The sequence below is a fragment of the Hylobates moloch genome, unplaced genomic scaffold (genome assembly GCF_009828535.3).
Source record: "Hylobates moloch isolate HMO894 unplaced genomic scaffold, HMol_V3 SCAFFOLD_9, whole genome shotgun sequence".
Taxonomy (NCBI): Eukaryota; Metazoa; Chordata; class Mammalia; order Primates; family Hylobatidae; genus Hylobates; species Hylobates moloch.
Window position 1 is genome coordinate 73,869,774 of NW_026652284.1, and position 23,230 is coordinate 73,893,003.

General features: G+C 37.7%; 1 protein-coding gene across 1 annotated transcript in view; it reads left to right on the forward strand.

Moving 5' to 3' along the window:
* The first annotated feature begins 1,039 nt into the window (after positions 1-1,039).
* TMEM67 (transmembrane protein 67) overlaps positions 1,040-23,230 on the forward strand; it is a 62,085-nt gene continuing 39,894 nt past the window's right edge. The window contains exons 1-7 of the mRNA XM_032760049.2: positions 1,040-1,262; positions 1,894-1,982; positions 4,581-4,674; positions 9,868-9,967; positions 11,453-11,522; positions 11,620-11,694; positions 18,637-18,699. Of these exons, the coding sequence (XP_032615940.2) occupies positions 1,040-1,262; positions 1,894-1,982; positions 4,581-4,674; positions 9,868-9,967; positions 11,453-11,522; positions 11,620-11,694; positions 18,637-18,699 (714 nt within the window). The remainder of the gene's footprint in view (positions 1,263-1,893; positions 1,983-4,580; positions 4,675-9,867; positions 9,968-11,452; positions 11,523-11,619; positions 11,695-18,636; positions 18,700-23,230) is intronic.

Genomic DNA, 23,230 nt, shown 5'->3' on the forward strand with positions numbered 1-23,230 from the left:
TTCCTTTATTCACAAAAGTTGTAAAGGTGATCTCATTTTATATGCATGTCAACTAAAGAAAAAAATCAGGCTTTTAAAGACTCAAAGTTAGTTTTATTCGGAGTCTTACTGAGGAATGCAGCCCTGGAGAGTCTTTCAAAGAGTTTATGTTATACTGCTCCAAAGCAGCTGTTCTGCCCCTAGTTTCTATATCAAGGGATGGAGTTCTGCATGTGCTCAAAAGTTACATTAAACGTGCTTAGAAGTTACATTGGAGCAAAATCTCATCAAAGTTTTGTTTGGAGAGTACATCTGGTTATAGATTACAGAGGCATAATCATTAATCCTGTCATAAGTTATCTTATGGACAGGAAGAGGCAAGAGCTAGGATCACTGACTGTATCTTTTTTAAAAATGAAGTGATTCAAGCAACAGATGTGGAAACCTGTGCTCTATTCTACTTACTGTCTTCAGGGCATTCTTCTGGAGGACTGCGTTCAGTCACTGAGTCAGGGGCTTTGTGAAATTTCGCTGGCAACAGAGTAAGCAAACATGGTTTCTTCCATTTCCTACTTTGTCTCGCATACATGATTTCCTATGCTCAAACCTGAGGAAAGTTTTTTTTATTTTTTCAGTCCTTGAGCTATAGTAATCTTTCACTGGGTTTTAAGTCAGTGGGGTTTTTTGGCATCAAATTGTTAAACCACAAGTCATGTTTCCTTTAACGTGAAAATTACCTATTCTGAATAAATTCTGATGTAACTATAACTCGACAAATTACGATATTTTCAACTTACGATGGGTTTATTGCGGGGAGGGGGCAGCCCTATCGTAAGTAGAGGAACTCTATACACGTTTGAAAATATCGCTGGGCTCCAGGGTTAGCCGGCCTCTAACCCATTCTTTACTGGACCTGCCAACTTCGCGCAGGGTTGGTAACCTAGCAACCAAGCAACAGGAACAGCGACTTCCGGTACCCGGACTTGGGTTGTCCAATCAGCTCAGCGGAGCCGCCGCAGAGGCTGATGGGGGGGCCTGTGAGGATTCCAGCGTCGGTACCATGGCGACGCGCGGTGGGGCTGGGGTGGCAATGGCGGCTTGGTCGCTCTTATCCGCTCGGGCGGTGACCGCGTTCCTTCTGTTGTTCCTCCCTCGCTTCTTACAGGCCCAGACCTTCTCTTTCCCTTTCCAGCAGCCGGAGAAGTGCGACAACAACCAGTACTTTGATATCTCCGCCCTCTCCTGTGTTCCGTGTGGAGCTAACCAGAGGCAAGATGCCCGAGGTAAGACGGTTTGAGGTGGGCCCTGGCAAAAGTAACACTCCCGCCTTAGTCGGCCCCTAGTCCCTGTAGATGGAGTTTTACCATGTTGATCAGGCTAGTCTCGAACTTCTGACCTCAGGTGATCCACCCGCCTCCGCCTCCCAAAGTGCTAGGATTACAGGCGTGAGCCACCGCGCCTAGCCTGAATACATGTATATTGTTTCGTGACGTAGAAATGTAAAATTTCCAGCAGCAGTTAAGTAGTTTAATAGTTTAGTTACACTTAAAATGGTAGCAACACAATACCAGCTGTGTGCCAGTGTAAGACCTTTACGTATAATAACTAATTTTGTACTCATACTAACCCTATGAGGTAGGTACCAATTTTTTTTCTCCATTTTATTGTAGAGGAAGCCAAGGCACAGAGTTTAGTAACTTGTTCAAGGTCATGCAACCGAGTAGGAGTACTATGATTGGAACTCAAGAAGTGTGTTTCTGTGTTTGAACCCAGGCAGTACTGGCTCCAGAATCCTGCTGTTAATCACTATACTGCTTCTCAAGATCCTAAGGCTTATTAAAAGTTTCACTATCTTGGAACTTTATTTTTATTTATCAAGGATAAAATTTTCTCTTTTTTTTTTTTTTTTTTTAGGAACCTCATGTGTATGTCTACCAGGATTTCAGATGATCTCTAATAATGGAGGACCTGCTATTATTTGTAAAAAGTGCCCAGAAAACATGGTGCGCATAATTTATTTTAAAATAACTTAACTGTAAAAAGTAGTAAGTTAAATATCTTTATTTTTCAAAATATAATTTAATGTTTACTCTAATGTTTCCCCACAGACTTTAAAATTACTATGCTAACTTTATTTTTACTAGAGTAAGTTTTGGGAGATCAGCGAAATTTTATGCAAACTTGGAGAAACAGAAATGTATTTCTTTTAAAATCTGAAATCCGAAAAACCACAGAACTGTAAAAATTTAAGTTTTTGTTTTTACTCGTAGAATAACTCGGTTATGAAGAAAATTAGATGAATAAGGCATATATAGAGCAATTTGGGATGTGTACAATTTGGGATGTGTATATTCTTTTGACTGATGCAAGTGGAGTTGTCTTAGACCTACCACGTCAACAGTTTATATGATTATTGATGTTCATAATGTTATCTAAGGTGTAATTATTTCATGAAATACCAATTGCATTAATAGATTAAATAATGTCTGTTTCTGTTTTGTTAGTAATTTCATTGTATCGTAATTTTTGAAAAATTAGTAAACAGTTACTATATATAATTCTCAATTAACAAATATATTTTTCAATCATGTTGGATAATTAAAAGTCTGTGTAACAGTTGTGACATTTACAGTAATGTTTCTTCTCATTGTTATATAAAAAAACATTAATTCTGGGAATTTAATATGAAGTTATCAATTGTCCCAATTTACAACTATCTGTATTACTTGTAGGTCTGATTACCATTTTTTATATTACCATTTATTTTATATCTTTATAATAGATTATAATAGAATACCATTTATTTTATATCTTTGCAAATATTGATCCTAGCTGAATTACCCATGATAAAAAGCTGCTAATAAAAAGTGGTCTCATAGCAGATTTCTTTTTCAGTGACATTGTTTAAGTTATTGTAATTTTTAAATTGTCCTATATAGGCCAGGCACGGTGGCTCACGCCTATAATCCCAGCAATTTGGGAGGCTGAGGCTGGTGGATCATGAGCTCAGGAGTTCGAGACCAACCTGGCCAATATGGTGAAACCCCATCTCTACTAAAAATACAAAAATGAGCTGGCTGTGGTGGCGCGTGCCTGTAGTCCCAGCTGCTTGGGAGGCTGAGGCAAGAGAATCGCTTGAACCCGGGAGGCAGAGGTTGCAGTGAGCCAAGATTGCACCATTGCACTCCAGCCTGGGTGACAGAGTGAGACTCTGTCTCAAAAAAATAAATAAAATATAAATAAATAAATAAATTGTCCTATATAAATGTATTGCCAAATATAGGAGTATTTCTTGATAAATTCAGTCTTTTCAACCAAAATTTAAAATAATTTGTGGCATTATTTTTGTTCTTTATAAACTTTGGTTACATCTGTGTTTGTAATTATTGTGTTTTTTGCCCCAGGCTTTTCCTAAACCATATAATATAGTAAGCCCAATTTTGAATGCTGTCATACTTTATCAAAAACCTTTACTAAGCCGGGCGCGGTGGCTCACACCTATAATCCCAGCACTTTGGGAAGTTGAGGCAGGTGGATCACGAGGTCAAGAGATCAAGACCATCCTGGCAAATGTGGTGAAACCCCATCTCTACTAAAAATACAAAAATTAGCTGGACGTGGTGGCACGTGCCTGTAGTCCCAGCTACTTGGGAGGCTGAGGCAGGCGAATTGCTTGAACCTGGGAGGCAGAGCTTGCAGTGAGCCGAGATTGTGCCACTGCACTCCAGCCTGGTGACAGTGCGAAGACTCTGTCTCAAAAAAAAAAAAAAAAACCTTTACTAGTACAAGCCATAAATGGATAGAAGAAAATATTCTCATAAATCAATTTTAACAACTATGTATATAATGTATATTTCATAAAATTTACCCATTTTGAATCATAAATGAATTTTTTTTTGAAACAGTATTACCGTTGCCCAGGCTGGAGTGCAGTGGCACGATCTCAGCTCACTGCAACCTCCACCTTTCTGGTTCAAGCCATTCTGGTGCCTCAGCCTCCCAAATAGTATTATAGGCGTACACCACCACGCCCAGCTAATTTTTGTATTTTAAGTAGAGACGAGGTTTCACCACATTGGCCAGGCTGGCCTCAAACTTTGGCCTCAAGTGATCCACCCACCTTGGCCTCCTAAAGTGCTGGGATTACAGACGTGAGCCACTGTGCCTGGACTAAATTTTTTATGTATTTGAATTTTTAAAAATTAGAATAGTATTTTAGAACAGGTAAGATTAACCTATTAACTGACTGTTGATTCAATCTTTTTGTGTTGTGTTGTGTTTTATATTTGTAAATGGAAAAACGAAATGACAAATAATTATGAAAGTAGGCATCCATTTGAATTAAAGATCCTGAAGAAGAAAGAACTATTATCCAGAGTTAATCCTTTAATAGTTTTCAGGACATAGTGATAATATAGAGCTTAATTTTGGAATATAAGCATGAATTATCTCTCCAGGGAATTTTTATGTGGCTCATATATGTATGATTTATTTGAATATTCACTGTAGTTACATACTCTTACGGCATTTTGAACTTACACAATTAAGAAGAAAAAAGTTAATTAAAAAAGATAAAAGCATTTTTTTTTCTTTTAATTTAGAAAGGTGTTACAGAAGATGGCTGGAACTGCATTTCTTGCCCTAGTGGCTTAACTGCCGAAGGAAAATGTCACTGTCCCACTGGCCATATTTTAGGTAAGAATTAGATTCCTTACAAAGAAGTAGTGATAAATCTTCATTTGTGTTTTTGTTTTTGTGAAAAGGGCATTAATTTAAATAGTTAAGTGATTACTTAATATTTTTGCAGTGGCTCAAGCAATTCTCCTGCCTCAGCTTCCTGAGTAGCTAGGACTGCACACATAACACCACTGCAGCTGGCTAATTTTTAAATTTTTTGTAGAGACTGGGTCTTGTTATGTTGCCCAGCCTGGTCTTGAACTCCTGGTCTCGAGAGATCTTCCTGCCTCAGCCTCCTAAAGTGCTGGGATTGTAGGCATCAGTCACTGTCCAGCCCTTAATAGTGTTTATAAAGTTATTTTTGTACAAATTTAGTGATACTTAAAACATCAGCAGGCATTGAGAAGAAAATACAAAGTTTTGTCTGAGTTTTTTAAAACTCTTAATATTGTAGGATTAGATGGTTATTTCCTTAACATAACATGACAAAATATGTCTCAACTCAAAAGCCAACTTGATGCTTAATAGGGAAAAAGTGTAAGCATTCCTATTAATGTCAGGACGTGGAAAAGGATGCAAACTATGCACTTAAGAGAAAAAAAATATTTATCATCGGAAAAGAAAAGGTAGGCCGTTAATCCCAGCACTTTGGAAGGCCAAGGCAGGTGTATTGCTTGAGCTCAAGAGTTTGAGACCAGTCTGGGCAACATGGTGAAACCGCATCTCTACAAATAAAAAAAAAATTATTTGGTTACGGTGGCATGCACCTGTAGTCCCAGCTACTCTAGAGGCAAAGGTGGGAAGATTGAGCCTGGAAGGTCAAGGCTACAGTGAGCTGAGATGGCGCCACTGCACTCCAGCCTGAGTGACAGGGTAAGACCCTGTCTCATGAAAAAAAAAAAAAAAAGTAAAATATCATTGTTTACAGATGATTTGATTGTATGTTTAAAACACCCAAGAGAATGACTAAAAATTATTATAAACAGTGATGGAAGAAAATACCTCATATACAGTAGCAACAAAAAAGAAAAAAGTAGGCATATCCTTTTTTTTAATTTTAATTTTTATTTTTGTTTTTTTCTGAGACAGAGTTTTCACTGTTGTTGCCCAGGCTAGAGTGCAATGGTGCGATCTCAGCTCACTGCAACCTCCCTCCCGGGTTCAAGCTATTCTCCTGCCTCAGCCTCCCAAGTAGTTGGGATTATAGGTATGTGCCACCACGCCTGGCTACTTTTGTATTTTTAGTGGATAACAGGGTTTCTTCATGTTGGTCAGGCTGGTTTTGAACTCCCGACCTCAGGTGATCCACCCGCCTCAGCCTCCCAAAGTGCTGGGATTACGGGCTTGAGCCACCGCACCTCACCTTGGCATATGCTTTAGAAGGAATGTACAACATAATTAATTGAAAAAATTTGTGAGTATTACTGAGGGATACGAAGGCAGGCTTTTATAAGTGAAAATGCATTCTTTATTTTTGGATGGGAAGATTAAACATTAGAAAGATGCCAACTCTCCTACCAGTCTGTATATTTTAAAGGACCCTAATAAATTCTATCAGGATATTATTTGTTTGTTTTGGGGTAATATACAAATAGAGTCTGAAGTTTAACAGTAAAGTTATATGAAAAGCTAAGAAAATTCTGGGAAGGGAAAGTAGGAACTACCCCATCAGATAATATATATGTTATATAGCTACTATAATCACATATATGACAGGCTTATGGGTACACAGACTGATTGATGGAACTTAAAACAGCCAATCAGAATGGATTCAAAATGGGAATTTGGTATGTGAAAAAAGTGGCATTTCATGTTAAGTGGGGATAAAACTGATTAATGGTGCTGAGAAAACTGAGAAAACACCAAGTTGGGTTTCTACCTTATTTCTGAGAAAATTAAACTCCAAATGAGTCAAATACTAAATATGAATATATGAAAGTTCTTAAAGAAAATGTAGGAAAAATTTGTATAGTTTTGGTGTAATAGGCCTAAGTATGACCAAAAATACTCAGTCACTTTGGAGGCCTAGGTGGGAGGATTACTTGAGCCATGGAGTTCCTGACAAGCCTGGGCAATATAGAGAGATTCTGTGTCTACAAGAAAAAAAGAAAAACCACAGAAGAAAAAATTGGTAAATTTATAAAATGCCATAAAAATTATAATACCAAAAACCAAACTACAAACTAAAGAAAAATATTAATGCATACAATAGACAGAGGTCGAAGTTCTTCAGTAAATGTAAAGCTCCTACAGATAAATAAAAGTAAGATGAATAGCCCAATTTTTAAAATAGCCAAAAGTCATAAATAAAATTCACATAGAAAAAATATTTTAACATGAGAAAAAGTGTTCAACTTTACTCAGAGTAACAAAATGTACATTAAAGCTAAAATGAGATTTTATTTTTAACCTACCAGATTTTATTATAAAACTTTTTCGACCAGGCACAGTGGCTCACGCTTGTAATCCAGCACTTTGGGAGGCCGAGGCGGGTGGATCACCTGAGTTCAGGAGTTCAAGACCAGCCTGACCAATGTAGTCGCTACTAAAAATTCAAAATTAGCCCAGCATGGTGGCACATGCCTGTAATCCCAGTTTCTTGGAGGCTGAGGCAGGAGAATCGCTTGAACCTGGGAGGTGGAGGTTGCAGTGAGCCAAGATCGCGCCATTGAACTTCAGCCTGGGCAACAAGAGTGAAACTCCATCTCAAAAAAAAAAAAGAAACTTTTTCAACTTTGACAATGTATTTATTAGGATACCGGGAAATAGTTATTCGTGTATTAATGGGAAAAATTTTAAGTTGGTGCAACCTCTGTGGAAAGCAAATTTATGGTGTTTATCAAAATTAAAAATACAGATTATCTTTGCCTAGAAAGCTCTCATCTAGAAATTTCTCATTTGGATACACTTAACTGTATGCCTGAAGAAGTGTTGAATGTTTTTTTCTTGCAACATTATTCCTAAGACGAAAGATTATAAACAAAATAAGAGTCTATCAAGATGAGATCAGTCAAATTATGATATAGTCATACAGTGGTATAGAATGCAATTGTGGAAAAATAAACAGGCAGTTCTACACATAGTGCTATGGAAAGAAATCTAAGATATATTGAGTAAAAAAGCACGATATAGAATAATTTATTCATTCATCTACAAATATTTATTGAGTACCTGCTATTTATCAGCACTGTTTTATGTATTTGGTATTCCACTATTTAGCTTTTTAAAGACCATTATATATGCATATGTGCTTGTATATGCACAGGCTATTTCTGAAAAGACTCATAAGAAACTGTTAACAATGCTGCCTCCTGAGTGAAGAACTGAGTGCCTGGGAATAGTGGGAAAGAGACTTAATTTTCATTTTAAATCTTTTTGTGCTTGGTGCGGTGGCTCACACCTGTAATCACAGCACTTTGGGAAGCCAAGGCGGGTGGATCACCTGAGGTTAGAAGTTCAAGACCACCCTGGCCAACATGGTGAAACCCCATCTCTACTAAAAATAGAAAAATTAGCTGGGCATGATGGCAGGTGCCTGTAGTCCCAGCTACTTGGGACACTGAGGCAGAAGAATAACTTGAATCCGGGAGGTGGAGGTTACAGTGAGTGAGATCATGCCACTGCACTCCAGCCTAGATGACAAGAGCGAAACTCTGTCTCAAAAAATAAAATAAAATAAATCCTTTTGTGCCTTTTATTTTTATATTTTATATATTACCCAAAGATTAATTTTTTAATTATCTTTTTTTCTTACTTTTTAACAATTTTTTTTTTTGTGGTGATGGGGGTCTTACTATATATCTCAAGCTGGTCTTGAACTCCTGACCTCAAGCAGTCCTCCTGCCTTGATCTCTCAATGTGTTGGGATTACAGGTGTGAGCCACCAAGCCTGGTCTTATTTTTTCAGAGATGAGGTCTTGTTATGTTAGCCAGGCTGGATTCAAACTCCTGGGCTTAAGCAATCTACTGCACCCGGCTTCTTAGTAGTTTCATTGGCACTGTTGCCTCCATTGAAAATATTAACTTTATTCTCATGGTATTTGGGGGGTGTATTCTTAGGGATGGGACTAATGAAAGTTTTATGAGTTGGATGGCAATATGAAATTTATTACACTTCATGATGTACTAATTTTGGTGTGTGTGTGTGTGCACATTCAGAATTTTTTTATTATAAAGATCTACATTATATAGCCACAGGAAACATAAGTGGTATGTTTGCATAAATGTTTCATACACAAATATTGTTCTAGCGTACTTTTCAGTTAACAGTATGCTCTGATGCTCTATTAGATTTACCTGATTCTTTTTTTTTTTTTTGAAACAGGGTCTCACTCTTGTCCAGGCTGGAGTGTAGTGGTGTGATCTCAGCTCACTGCAACCTCCACCTACCAGGTTCAAGTGATTCTCATGCCTCAGCCACTTGAGTAGCTGGGATTACAGGCACGTGCCACCACGCCCAGCTAATTTTGTATTTTTTTTTAGTAGAGACAAGGTTTTGCCATATTGGCCAGGCTGGTCTTAAACTCCTGGCCTCATGTGATCCACCCACCTTAGCCTCCCAAAGGGCTGGGATTACAGGCATGAGCCTCCTCACCTGGCCTTACCTGATTCTTTTTAATATATTCCATAGTATTTTGTAGCATGGATATACCACCATTCTGCTATTTTAAATATTCATGTTGTTTCTAACAAATAATGCTTCAATGAATATCCTTATATACATGTTCAAGTGTTTCTGTAGGTCAGGTATCTAAAAACAAAATTGTAGTGTTATAAGGATGTGAATTTGAAACTTTAATAGATACTACTAAAAGCCTTCTAAGTTGCAGAAACTTATCAGTAATCTATGAAAATACTTGCTTCCCCATCCTAGTGTGACAAAAATGTATAGATAAGAGGTAAGAAAATTTTTGAGGAAAAAAATACTGACTTAATTGTTATGATGACTTGGAAAGTTATTTTCTATATTTTACTATGTGAGAATAGGGAAGGCATCACTTCTCTTTTTTTTTGGAGTCATGGACGGGTACGAAGGGATCACTTCTCTATACTTTATTATGGAGATACTTGTTATGCCTTTAATGCAAATGAAGTGTTTTGAGAATTAATAGAATAATAGTTACAATTGGGTTTGTTAAATATTTTCTGAATATGTAGAAGCTTATATGTTTACTATGAGTTACATCTTTATTTTGTTTCTTAACTGTTTAGTGGAAAGAGACGTTAATGGAACATTGTTGTCTCAAGCAACTTGTGAGCTCTGTGATGGAAATGAAAACTCTTTTACAGTAGCAAATGCTTTAGGAGACAGGTAAACAGTGTAATGGGGGCTAACTTCATTAATATCATATTAATGTATAATTTGTACTTTTAAGAGTGTTTTCCTATCATATCACTTAGTTTTCACAGTAACCCAAGGAAGGATAGAAGTAGACATTAACAGATACAGAAGCTGAGGCCCAGAGCATGAGACACACTAGGGTTCAAATTTTGGTCCAGTCTGTTAGTTGTCTGACTTTGAATAGCTCACTACCTCACAATCCCTTGTCTTTACAATGGTAATGTTACCATCCACTTCATAGGCTGTAATGGCTCAGAAATAATAAGTAATAAAGTAAATAGATACAGTTCTTAGTATAGTGCTATATAGTAACCACTCTGTACAGGGTAGCTATTTTTGTTTGTTATTATGTAATTTGTATATAATCTGTAATATAATTACGTGCTAAGTATTATACTAAAGCCCTTAGGTATTATAATGTTACATAGAAAAACATAAATATATACTAATAATAGCCCAGGTACCCTGATTTATAGTCCCATTTTCTGTTGCTTCCTATTCCCCCTTTGTGCATGTGTTTGTGAAACACACACACACACACACACACACACACACACACACACACCCCTGCCTGCCTATATACTTCCCTCTAATTTAAGCACATTATACCAATTTCAGCTTCTTTAATTTATTAGAGGCCTACATCATGACTTCCCTCCAGGCACAGTTTTTTCTTTAGTTTCCAAGTTTAATATAGAAAATAGTTGAGCAGCTTTTCTGAGGGCTACTTAGTGTTGGATCATCTTTTCTCTAAGGCTGACTCGAGTTATGGCATCCAAATACCGATTTTTTTTGCCCCTCTAATATTTCCCCAAGCCTGGTGTGTTTTATGTCATGCCCCAGCCCGACTCCTACCTGCTCTATTTTGCAAGTGATGAATACCCATATATTCACTCATCACTGTCCTCATTGGTCCAGTACCCTCCCTCCCTCTATCTCATTCATTAATGAAAAATATGAAGTATTTTTCTAAAATAAACAAAGATGGTAAATAGAATTTATTTAAAAGTGTTGGCTGTAGGTTTGATAGGAGCTAGAGATACATTTCTCTTCAGCTTATGCGACCTTTTTACTTTGTGGCACATAAAATAAGGAAAGTATATTTGATATAACTAATTGTAAAAATTGATTGCATTTCATTTATATGAGTTCATTGGTCTCTTGTTAGTTAAGTGTGACTTAATTATCATTGATATTCAGAATTATTCATTATGTACATTCCATGTAGTTAAAAAATACTCTTCTATTATTGATTAGTTTTACTTGCTTTATACTTTGTAACACAGAATGGCCTAAAACTATTCAAATCAGTGTTATTTTAAATTTGTTTAACATATTTACATAATTGCTTACTGAATGAATCTACTCTAATCCATTGTTTAGAAAGATAGCTTTTCTATTAGGTTTAGTATAATTTATTAACATTTTAAAAATTATTTTTGTTATATTGAACAGGTGCGTCCGATGTGAGCCAACATTTGTTAATACCAGCAGGTCCTGTGCATGTTCAGAACCTAACATTTTAGTAAGGCTAACCAAATTGATAAAGTATATATATTTTTAATTCAATTGCTTATGGCTTTTCATAAGCTTCTATTTTTTTCCCTCGTTTATTTATGAAGACAGGGGGATTATGTTTCAGCAGCACAGGGAATTTTCCTCTACGTAGAATTTCAACTGCACGTTATGGAGAAGTTGTGAGTATGTTTCAATTTTTTTGTTCTGTTGTTAAAAAACTTTCTACATTTCATCCATTAGTAATTAATTTCAGGCTAGAATGAGAAACACTTTTGTGTAAATCATTTTAAAACAGAAAAAAATCAATCTAAGAAACATTAGTCTAATAATTCAGCAGTATGATTTCTAAGTACAGTACTTAGCCTGTACCATAGCCTGTTTGTTTTTCAGTGCGCTACAGAATGTTTACACCAGAAATATCTGGTATATGTTCTGTATAGGATGCAGTATAATACATTTAAGGGCACCAGAAACTCTAGATTTGAACCCTGGATTTGCAAGTCATTAGTTTTGTATCCTTGGACCTTGAGAAGATTTCAAAACTTCAGTTTATTGTCTGTAAGTTGGACATAATAAAAATACCTTTATCACAGTGCCTGTACATGCTAATCATTAGAGAAAGCAGGATTATTCTTATTTGGCCAGATTTCTCCTTTTTCTTAATTTTATTTTTGTTTGAGACAGAGTCTTGCTCTGTTGCCCAGGTGGGAGTGCTGTGGCGCAGTCTCGGCTCACTGCAACCTCCGCCTCCCAGGTTCAAGTGATTCTCCTGCCTCAGTGAGTAGCTGAGATTACAGGCACCTGCCACTACGCCCGGCTAATTTTTTGTATTTTCAGTAGAGATGGGATTTCACCATGTTGGCCAGGCTGGTCTTGAACTCCTGACCTGGTGATCCACCCACCTTGGCCTCCCAAAGTGCTGGGATTACATGCATGAGCCACTGCGCCCAGCCAATTGTTTCTTATTTTGTGGATGAGAGCATTGAGGCCTAGAGTTAGAGCTTTGGCAGCAGATGCTGGTGATAACCACTTCTAGGGTATAAAATGGAAAGTAAGTAGATGAATTGGAACTAAAGAGGTAACAAATCCAAGAGAACAAGAGTTAGATGACTAGGAGTTACAATAGAAATTAATGAATGAACATGGAAGATGCTTAGTATGCCAGAGTTTGGGGTGGACAGGGTGTGATCTGGTTGTTAATATCATTATCATTAATGTTATTATTGAATATAAGAGTGATTAAGAGGACTGTGAGGATAGCAATGATGAGGGTGGGATCTAGGATCTTGATGAATCAGGCAAAAATTCCTCTCCTCCAGTATAGTCTTGTGAGGAAGACAGGCAAGTATCAAGTAGTTACAAGACAACAAAATAAAAGCTTAAATACATAGGTAGCTCTGGGATTATCCCAAAATTGGCTCATCTGTAACAAGATACATGTCTTCTGGGGCATTCTTCTCCAGATTGGAGTGAATATCTGTATATGATTATTAAATTTGCAGGCCTTTAATTTTCCTTTTTTCCTTTTTCAAATAATTTAATTTGAAATAATTTTGCTGGAAGTCCCAACGATGACTCTTTGTTCTTTCTGGTCTGAGATCCCCAATCATTTAGTGGTCATGTCCCTTTAGCTTCCTCCGATCTGGAACTAGGTCCTCAGTATTTCCCTGTCTTTCATGAATGCAACAGTTTTAAAGATTACAGGCCTTACCATCCTACAGATACTTTCCTCACACTTTGTACCTGCTTAGATGAAAGCCACAAAAAAGATGTCATGTTCTTTTCAGTGGACTGCATCACATCCAGGGGCACACAGTGTCTACCTGTGCCACCACTGATGCTGTTAACCTTGATTACCTGCCCTAAAGTCACCATGACTACCATAAAGTTACCATTTTTCATTTGTAATTGATTAGTATTTTGTGAGGAGTATTTCTGAGATTACACTTCCTCACTAACCCTTAACTCACTAGCATTAGTCTCCATTGTTGAACCACTACTGTGATGGTTGCCAAAGGTTAATTTTGGATTTCCATCCACATTTGATTACTTCCACATTTATTAATTGACATTCTATTGTAAGGAAGAACTATCTCTTCTTCCCCATTTATACACTTATTTTTTAAAATTAATATCCATGTGGATTTGTGGGTTCCTAATTTATTCAGTTGGTTATAATCCAACATACTCATTATTTGTTTTGATGCTCAAATTGTCCTATATCTGGCCAATAAAAGTCCCTTCAAGTTGGCTCCTGCGTGGTTTTTTTTTTTCTTTTTGACATGTCCCCATCATTCTTTGAACATTTGCTTTATGGTACAACAAGATTTCTAGGCTAATCTAGGCTAATCTTGTAATTTTCCTGCCTCAGACCTGGAATCAGCCATTTCTTTTTTTTCTTTTTTTTTTTTTTTTGAGACAGAGTTTCATGCTTGTTGCCCAGGCTGGAGTGCAATGGCACAATCTTGGCTCACCGCAACCTCCACCTCCCGGGTGCAAGTGGTTTCCCTGCCTCCGCCTCCCAAGTAGCTGGGATTACAGGCATGCGCCACCACACCTGGCTAATTTTTGTATTTTTAATAGAGACAGAGTTTCTCCATATTGGTCAGGCTGGTCTCGAACTCCCCACCTCAGGTGATCTACCCGCCTCAGCCTCCCAAAGTGTTGGGATTACAGGCATGAGCCACCACACCCGGCCGGAATCAGCCATTTCTTTAATCATTTTTGTAGGATAAATATTTAGAAACCAAGATTAACACACTTAGTATGTCCTCTCAGCAAACGTGGCTAGGAAATATACACATACATACATACACACATCTATGACTATTTCTGTGTCTGTGTATATATATTAAAAGGGCTGGGCGTGGTGGCTCACGCCTGTAATCACAGCACTTTGGAAGGCCGAGGCAGGTGGATCACTTGAGGTCAGGAGTTTGAGACCAGTCTGGCCAACATGGTAAAACCTCGTCTCTACTAAAAATACAAAAATTGGCTGGGTGTGGTGGTGCCCTCCTGTAATCCCAGCTTCTCGAGAGGCTAAGACAGGAGAATCACTCAAACCTGGTAGGTGGAAGTCGCAGTGAGCCAAGATCACGCCACTGCACTCCAGCCTGGGCAACAGAACAAGCTCTGTCTCAAATAAAATAAAATAAAATAGCTCATACTGATCCCTTTAATTCTGAAGCAATACTTCAGGGTTCTTTCTAACCTTTCCCTTTGATAAGTTTTAAGTATCTTCTCCAGGAGTGAGAAATCTTGGGTTCATTATCCTCAATTTATTTATATGCTCAATGTGACCAATCTTCCAACCCCCTCACTTTGTATTCCACCTCCACATTCTCCCCCCTCTGCTAGCACCATGCAGTTGACCCATTATAGACTTCTTTGATAGGTGGGTAGGGAGGAACTGTTCCATCCTTAATGTTGTTCTGATTCAGTTAATGTATTTCATTTAAACATACCAGATTTTTTTAAAATTAAAAATAATAAAACATTTTAAAAAAAACAAAACTGCCTCGACCCTTCCCAAAACTTTCCTGGTCCCACATGCAGACACTGTAGCCACGACCGGAGGTTGGGGCACTGGGAACAGGAACAACACAACTGCCCAGCCTGGGGCACCTGAGGGACAACCTGGAGCACTCCAGGAGCACTGCAAAGGTCTAGCAGAACCAACACTGGCGCGGGCAGGGAAGGGCAGCCTGACAGGCTTGTGGGGCAGCTCCCACCACCTTGAAGAAGGGCTGCCCGCAAGGCAACGGCCATAGGAGGCGAGCAAGGGGTGCCTGCTGCCTCAGAGGACCCCCCAGTCCTGCCGATGCCATGAGGCAGAGGGTGGAGGAAGCGAGGTCAGCCGGATTCCACATCCCTGCATCCCACATACTGCCCAAGGGCAGGGAGGAGAGGTGAGGGGCCCATAGGAATGAGAAGAGCGGTTCCATTTGCCATGAATGTCTGTCCGCCATCTGTCGCAGCTCAGACCTGGCCAGGGAGAGCATGACATCACCACAGCAATTGTGGGCTAAACATACCAGTTCTGAACACTGATTCTTTCCTAAGGACAGATTTAGAATTCCTGATTTTAAGTCATGTTGCAACTGCTTTTCAGACTGGTTCCATGTAGCCAGTGTATAAAACGTGTAAGCAAAATCTAGTTAAGATGGTTTGATTACCCTTGCCTAGTCTCAGTTTGCAAGAATAAGAACTCAGTTTTATCCATGTACTTGTAAGTCAATCAGATTCTAAGAGCTTGTTTACAGTAATTAAACTCAGACGAGATTAGATTAATTGATAAACCAGAATACATGTTTATTAGTTTATGTTGAGACTGTAATTGCCAATTAGACTGAAATATTTGTATTGACTCCATAACATACATTCTTCCTAATTGGAAAAGTCCGCTTTGAACGTTAAGGTTGGAAGTTTTCTTAGAGAACAAAATTGGAACATAATTCTGTTTGTATAATTTTATAACAAGGCATCCAATCCTACTCATCCTGCTCTTGGAATATACTTGCCAATCAGAAAAAAATTTTCACATACATGAGTTAGTGTCTCCCCATTCCCTTTCCCTCAAATACATTAATAGTGAAATAGCTTCATGGTTTTTGGTTGTCCCAACTTTTATTTTGAAAAATTTCAAAGTTGCAGAAAAGCTGAAAGAATTAGACAATGGCTATGCCTATGTCTTTCACCTAGGTTAAAGAATTATTAATGTTTTGCCACATTTGCTTTATCTCTCTGTATATATGTAAATATATACACAAACACAATGTTTTTTTCCCCTGAGCCATTTGAAAATAAGTTGTAGACATAATGACATTGCACTCCAAATACTTTAGGGTGGATCTCCAAAAAATAAGGCATTTTCCTAGAATCACACCCAAGGAATTTAAAATTAACATAATAGAATTAAATTATATCCATTCATACCCAAATTTTCCCAGTTGTTCAAAAATGTTCTCTATTCTCCCTTCCTTTTTGGGGGGAACAGATACCTAGGATCCAATCAAGGATCCCACATTGCAGTTAGTCTTTCTAGTGTCCTTTAATCTAGAACATATCCCTGCTTCACTTTGCTTTTGTGGTTTGTCTCCTCTGTATTTTTCTGATTGTTTTCTCATGATTAGACGCAGTGAAACATATTTTCGCAAGGTATTATATAGATGTTGTATACAGCTCATTGCATCCCAACAAGGGGTATGTAATGTCTGTCAGGTTGTCCAGTTATTGGTGATAGTAAATTTGATTGCTAGGCCGGACATGGTGGCTCACTCCTGTAATCCCACCACTTTGGGAGGCCAAGGCAGGTAGATCACCTGAGGTCAGGAGTTCAAGACAAGCCTGGCCAACATGGTGAAACCCCATCTCTACTGAAAATACACAAATTAGCCAGGCGTGGCGGCAGGCTCCTGTAACCCCAGCTACTCAGGAGGCTGAGGCAGGAGAATCACTGGAACCCAGGAGGCAGAGGTTGCAGTGAGCCAAGATCGCACCATTGCACTCCAGCCTGGGCAACAAGAGCGAAACTCCGTCTCAAAAAAAAAAAAAAAAAAAAAATTGATTTCTTGGTCATAGTTGTGTCTGCCACTTCTCTCTGTTGTAAAGGTATTGTGATTAATACGTTAGTCTGAGACTATGTAAATATCCATTTTAGCAATTAATGAATCTTGCCTGTATCAGTTATTAAACTGGTCATTTCTAATAACAATTCTGTTATTCCCTCTACATTTATTAGCTAGCAATTGTCTGTAGAAGCACTTTACTTTTTCTCTGTGATTTTTTTTTTAAAAAAAAGCTTTATTATGAACTCATAGAATCTTTGTTTACTCATTGTGTTATAATCTGTTACTGTTATTCTTCTTTTAGAAGTTCAAGTTTTACCAAATTTGAACTTCCTTTCAGCATAGCTCCTGTGTTGTTTTGACGTGACTTTAGACTTTAGGGATTTCCTTGGTTTCTCTATACCATGTTCCAGACTCACCTTGTATAATTATATTTTTTAATAGTTCCATAATATTCTGGCTTATGCACTAAAATTTGTATAATGGTATCTCCAGAGAATATTTAGGTTTTCAGTTATTATCTATATTGCTGTCAACCATTTTATGCACATAAATATGTTTTCCCATTTAGAGGGATTATTGCTTTAAGATAAATTTCCTAAGTGTTCCTAAATTTCTGGGTTAGAGTATATGGATATTGCTTTATAAAAGTGTCATGCAACTTTCACACTATCAGTGGCATTGTATGTGGCTCCATTTTACATGCATTTGTCGGTACTGTTGTGTTGCATTTCCTCTTTTACTAGTTTGTGTGCATGTGTTCCTCAGCCTTCTATGCGTTTTTTCTTACAAAATAATTTTTGCTTATTAAATATACACAAATAGTACCTCATAGTTTTATTATAGATTTCTCTGATCACTGTGGTGCCATGTTCATATAATTTAGTTATATCACTTATGTGTGTGCTCAGACAATTTTCTCTGAATGGTGCTTCTTAGTTTCTCATATTTTAGCAAGATGTACAGATAAGCTTTAAAGTAATGTTTTTTAACCAGAGGTTTGTTATCTGTAGTCTTCAAAACCCATGTAATTGCCTTGGTCTCATCTGGAGATGCTGACTGGTTTTTGTTTGGGATGAAGCCAGGCATTTTTTGTTTTTAGAAAGTTCTGCAGGTGATTGTGATGCCCACCATTGTTTGAGAACCACCACTTTGGAGATTTGAAATTATTTCCCCCCATTTTTTTTATTGCTTGCCAATTTGGTACAGTATTTATAATAATTATAAACCAGTAAATATTAACCACTCAGTACTAAGGATCTGTTATTTTTTCTTTTGTTTGCCACTTTATTTTTTATGTTAGTGAAATAGGCGTGTAGTATTTTTTGATTACAGACACATTTTGTCTTGTTATATCTTTTGCCTCAGTATGATTATTTTGTAATGCAGTCCTATTTATAATAACTGACATTGGTTAAAATCAATTCTTGTATTCCTATTAGTATCTGTTTTCCTACTAACATTGTGAAAGTAATGTGAAACATTTCCCATTCAACAATATGCATATTGGGGTCATTTGAACTTAAAAAATAAAATGTATCTTTTTGTTTACAGGGCATGTCCTTAACTTCAGAATGGTTTGCAAAGTATTTGCAATCATCAGCAGCTGCATGTTGGGTAAGTTTGAATTTTTTAAATAAATTTCATTTTATTTTGAAGAATTATACCATTTATTTACTCAGATAATAAAAGCTTTATTTCTAAGTAGCTATAGCTTCTTGGTCATAATCTTATAAGAAGAATAAACCCTTTCTTGTGGGCTGAAAGAGAATACATGAAGAAGATGTTATTTAGTATACACAAATTGAATGTCTCCAAGCTTTTTTAGCTGAAACGGAGTGTTAGGGGAAACTGTCACTTAGTAAATGTTTATTGATGACTTACTGTGTGCCAGGCCCAATTCTTAAATCAGGTTAGATATTTCAGAAAAAGAAAAAAACAGTCCTTCATGGAGTTACAGCCTAAGTAAATGTCAGGTTGTGCTAAGTGCTATGAAGGCAAATAGTTAAGAGTAAAGTACATAGAGGGGGTGGGGGATGCTATTTTATATAGTGATCAGGACAGGCATCTCTGAGAGGGTTATAGTTGAGCAAAGAACTGAAAAAAGTGAGAGTGAGCCATGTAAACATCAAGGAGAAGAGTGTTCTAAGCAGAAACCATAGCAGGAGCAAAGATCTCAAAGCAGTTTACTGGCTTATTCATGCTTAAGAGAGAAGGAGGAGGCTGGAGTGGCTGGAACAGAGTGAGCAGGGAAAGTGGAGTGGAGATGAGGTCAGGGATGTAGGGAGTGGCTACGGCAAGGCCCTGGAGTCTATTTTAAGGGAGATAGAAGGATTTCATGCAAAGGAAGACATGATAGAACTTCAGTTCTTGAAAGGATCATTGTAGCATGGAGAATAGAATTTGTTGGGGTAAGGGACCATTTAGGAGAGTATTACAGTAATCTGAGTGAGAGATAGTGGACCATTGCACAAGGTGGTACTGCAGAAATGAGAGAAGCATTTATCTTCAGCTATGCTTTGAAGATTTAGCTGACAGAATTTACTCATGAGCTGGATAAGGGGCAAGAGAGAAATAAAGTTCAAAGTTTTTCACATGAATAACTGTAAAAATGGAATTGCCTTTTCCTGATAGGGAAAACTGAGAAAGATGGTTGAGAGGCAAACTCAACAAATGATCTCATTTTGTTGTCTATAAAGCAGATTACTTAAACAAAATGGATTAGATTTTATGTGTAAGATCTAATATACAAATTATTGTTCTTTCAAATATAGTCTATTAGTTTTTTAATATCATGCCAAGAGTTTTTCCTTAGTTCTTTCAGTTTCTTGTCTTTATATTTTAACCTAAAATTTACAATTAAAATGTTTGTGTTACTTCTCTTCCCAAGTGGAAAGTTTATTTTCTCCTTAAGCTAGAGGGAAGGTTTTAAAAAGCAAAAGAATACAAAAAAAATTATTAGTAAAATAGGTAAAAAAAAAAAAAATTTTTTTTTTTTGAGACAGAGCCTCACTCTGTTGCCCAGGCTGGAGTGCACAATCTTGACTCACTGCAGCCTCCGCCTCCTGGGCTCAAGAGATCCTCCTGCCTCAGCCTCCCGGGTAGCTAGGACTACAGGGGCATGCCACCACACTCAGCTAATTTTTCTATTTTTAGTAGAGACAGGGTTTCACCACATAGGGCAGGCTGCTTTCAAACTCCTGACCTCAAGTGATCTGCCTGCCTTGACCTCCCAAAGTGCTGGGATTACAGGTGTGAGCCACCATGCCCGGTCTAGAATAGGCAAAATGAAAACAAAATAAACTTTTTTTCTTTTTTTTATTTCTTTTTTTATTATACTTTAAGTTCTAGGGTACATGTGTACAACATGCAGGTTTGTTACATAGGTATACATGTGCCATGTTGGTGTGCTGCACCCATTAACTCATCATTTACATTAGGTATTTCTCCTAATGCTATCCCTCACCCCCCACCCAAAGACAGGCCCCAGTGTGTGATGTTACCCGCCCTGTGTCCAAGTGTTCTCATTGTTCAATTCCCACCTATGAGTGAGAACATAGAGTGTTTAGTTTTCTGTCCTTGTGATAGTTTACTCAGAATGATGGTTTCCAGCTTCATCCATGTCCCTGCAAAGGACATGAACTCATCATTTTTTATGGCTGCTTAGTATTCCATGGTGTATATGTGCCACATTTTCTTAATCCAGTCTATCATTGATGGACATTTGGGTTGGTTCCAAGTCTTTGCTATTGTGAATAGTGCCGCAATAAACATACGTGTGCATGTGTCTTTATAGTAGCATGATTTATAATCCTTTGGGTATATACCCAGTAATGGGATGGCTGGGTCAAATGGTATTTCTAGTTCTAGATTCTTGAGGAATTGCCACACTGTCTTCCACAATGGTTGAACTAGTTTACACTCCCATCAGTGTCAAAGCATTCCTATTTCTCCATATCCTCTCCAGCATCTGTTGTTTCCTGACTTTTTAATGATCACCATTTTAACTGGTGTGAGATGGTATCTCTTTGTGGTTTTGATTTACATTTCTCTAATGACCAGTGAGGATGAGCATTTTTTCATGTGTCTGTTGGCTGCATAAATGTCTTCTTTTGAGAAGTGTCTGTTCGTATCCTTTGCCCACTTTTTGATGGGGTTGTTTTTTTCTTGTAAATTAGTTTAAGTTCTTTTTAGATTCTGGATATTAGCCCTTTGTCAGATGGGTGATTGCAAAAAATTTCTCCCATTCTGTAGGTTGTGTGTTCACTCTGATGGTAATTTCTTTTGCTGTGCAGAAGCTCTTTAGTTTAATTAGACCCGATTTGTCTATTTTGGCTTTTGTTGCCATTGCTTTTGGTGTTTTAGTCATGAAGTCCTTGCCCATGCCTATGTACTGAATGGTATTGCCTAGGTTTTCTTCTAGGGTTTTTATGGTTTTAGGTCTAACATTTAAGTCTTTAAACCATCTTGAATTAATTTTTGAATAAGGTGTAAGGAAGGTGTCCAGTTTCAGCTTTCTACATATGGCTGGCCGGTTTTCCCAGCACCATTTATTAAATAGGGAATCTTTTCCCCATTTCTTGTTTTTGTCAGGTTTGTCAAGGATCAGATGGTTGTAGATGTGTGGTGTTATTTCTGAGGGCTCTGTTCTGTTCCATTGGTCTATGTATCTGTTTTGGTACCAGTACTATGCTGTACTGGTTACTGTAGCCTTATAATACAGTTTGAAGTCAGGTAGCGTGATGCCTCCGGCTTTGTTCTTTTTGTGTAGGATTGACTTGGCAATGCAGGCTCTTTTTTGGTTCCATAGGAACTTTACAGTAGTTTTTTCCAATTCTGTGAGGAAAGTCATTGGTAGCTTGATGGGGATGGCATTGAATCTATAAGTTACCTGGGACAGTAGGGCCATTTTCACAATATTGATTCTTCCTGTCCACGAGCATGGAGTGTACTTCCATTTGTTTGTGTCCTCCTTTATTTCGTTGAGCAGTGATTTGTAATTCTCCTTGAAGAGGTCCTTCACATCCCTTGTAAGTTGGATTCCTAGGTATTTTATTCTCTTTGTACGAATCGTGAGTGGGAGTTCACTCATGATTTGGCTCTCTTTTTGTCTGTTATTGGTGTATAGGAATGCTTGTGATGTTTGCACATTGATTTTGTATCCTGAGACTTTGCTGAAGTTGCTTATGAGCTTGAGATTTTGGGCTGAGACAATGGGGTTTTCTAAATATGCAATCATGTCATCTGCAAACAGGGACAATTTGACTTCCTCTTTTCCTAATTGAATACCCTTTATTTCTTTCTCTTGCCTGATTGCCCTGGCCAGAACTTCCAACACCATGTTGAATAGGAGTGGTGAGAGAGGGCATCCTTGTCTTATGCCCGTTTTCAAAGGGAATGCTTCCAGTTTTTGCCCATTCAGTATGATATTGGCTGTGGGTTTGTCATAAATATCTCTTATTATTTTGAGATATGTTCCATCAATACTTAGTTTATTGAGAGTTTTTAGCATGAAGGCTGTTGAATTTTATCGAAGGTCTGTTCTGTATCTATTGAGGTAATCATGTGGTTTTTGTCATTGATTCTGTTTATGTGGTGGATTACGTTTATTGATTTGCATGTGTTGAACCAGCCTAGCATCCCAGGGATGAAGTCAGCTTGATCGTGTTGGATAAGCTTTTTGATGTGTTGCTGGATTTGGTTTGCCAGTGTTTTATTGAGGATTTTTGCACTGATGTTCATCAGGGATATTGGTCTAAAATTCTCTTTTTTTTTGTTGTATCTCTGCCAGGCTTTGGTATCAGGATCATGTTGGCCTCATAAAATGAGTTAGGGAGGATTCCCTCTTTTTCTATTGATTGAAATAGTTTCAGAAGGAATGATACCAGCTCCTCTTATACCTCTGGTGGAATTCGACTGTGAATCCATCTGCTTCTGGACTTTTTTTGGTTGGTAGGCTATTGATTATTGCCTCAATTTCAGAGGCTGTTGTTGGTCTATTCAGAGATTGAGCTTCTTCCTCGTTTAGTCTTGGGAGGGTGTATGTGTCGAGGAATTTATCCATTTCTTCTAGATTTTCTAGTTTATTTGTGTAGAGGTGTTTATAGTATTCTCTGATGGTAGTTTGTATTTCTGTGGGATCAGTGGT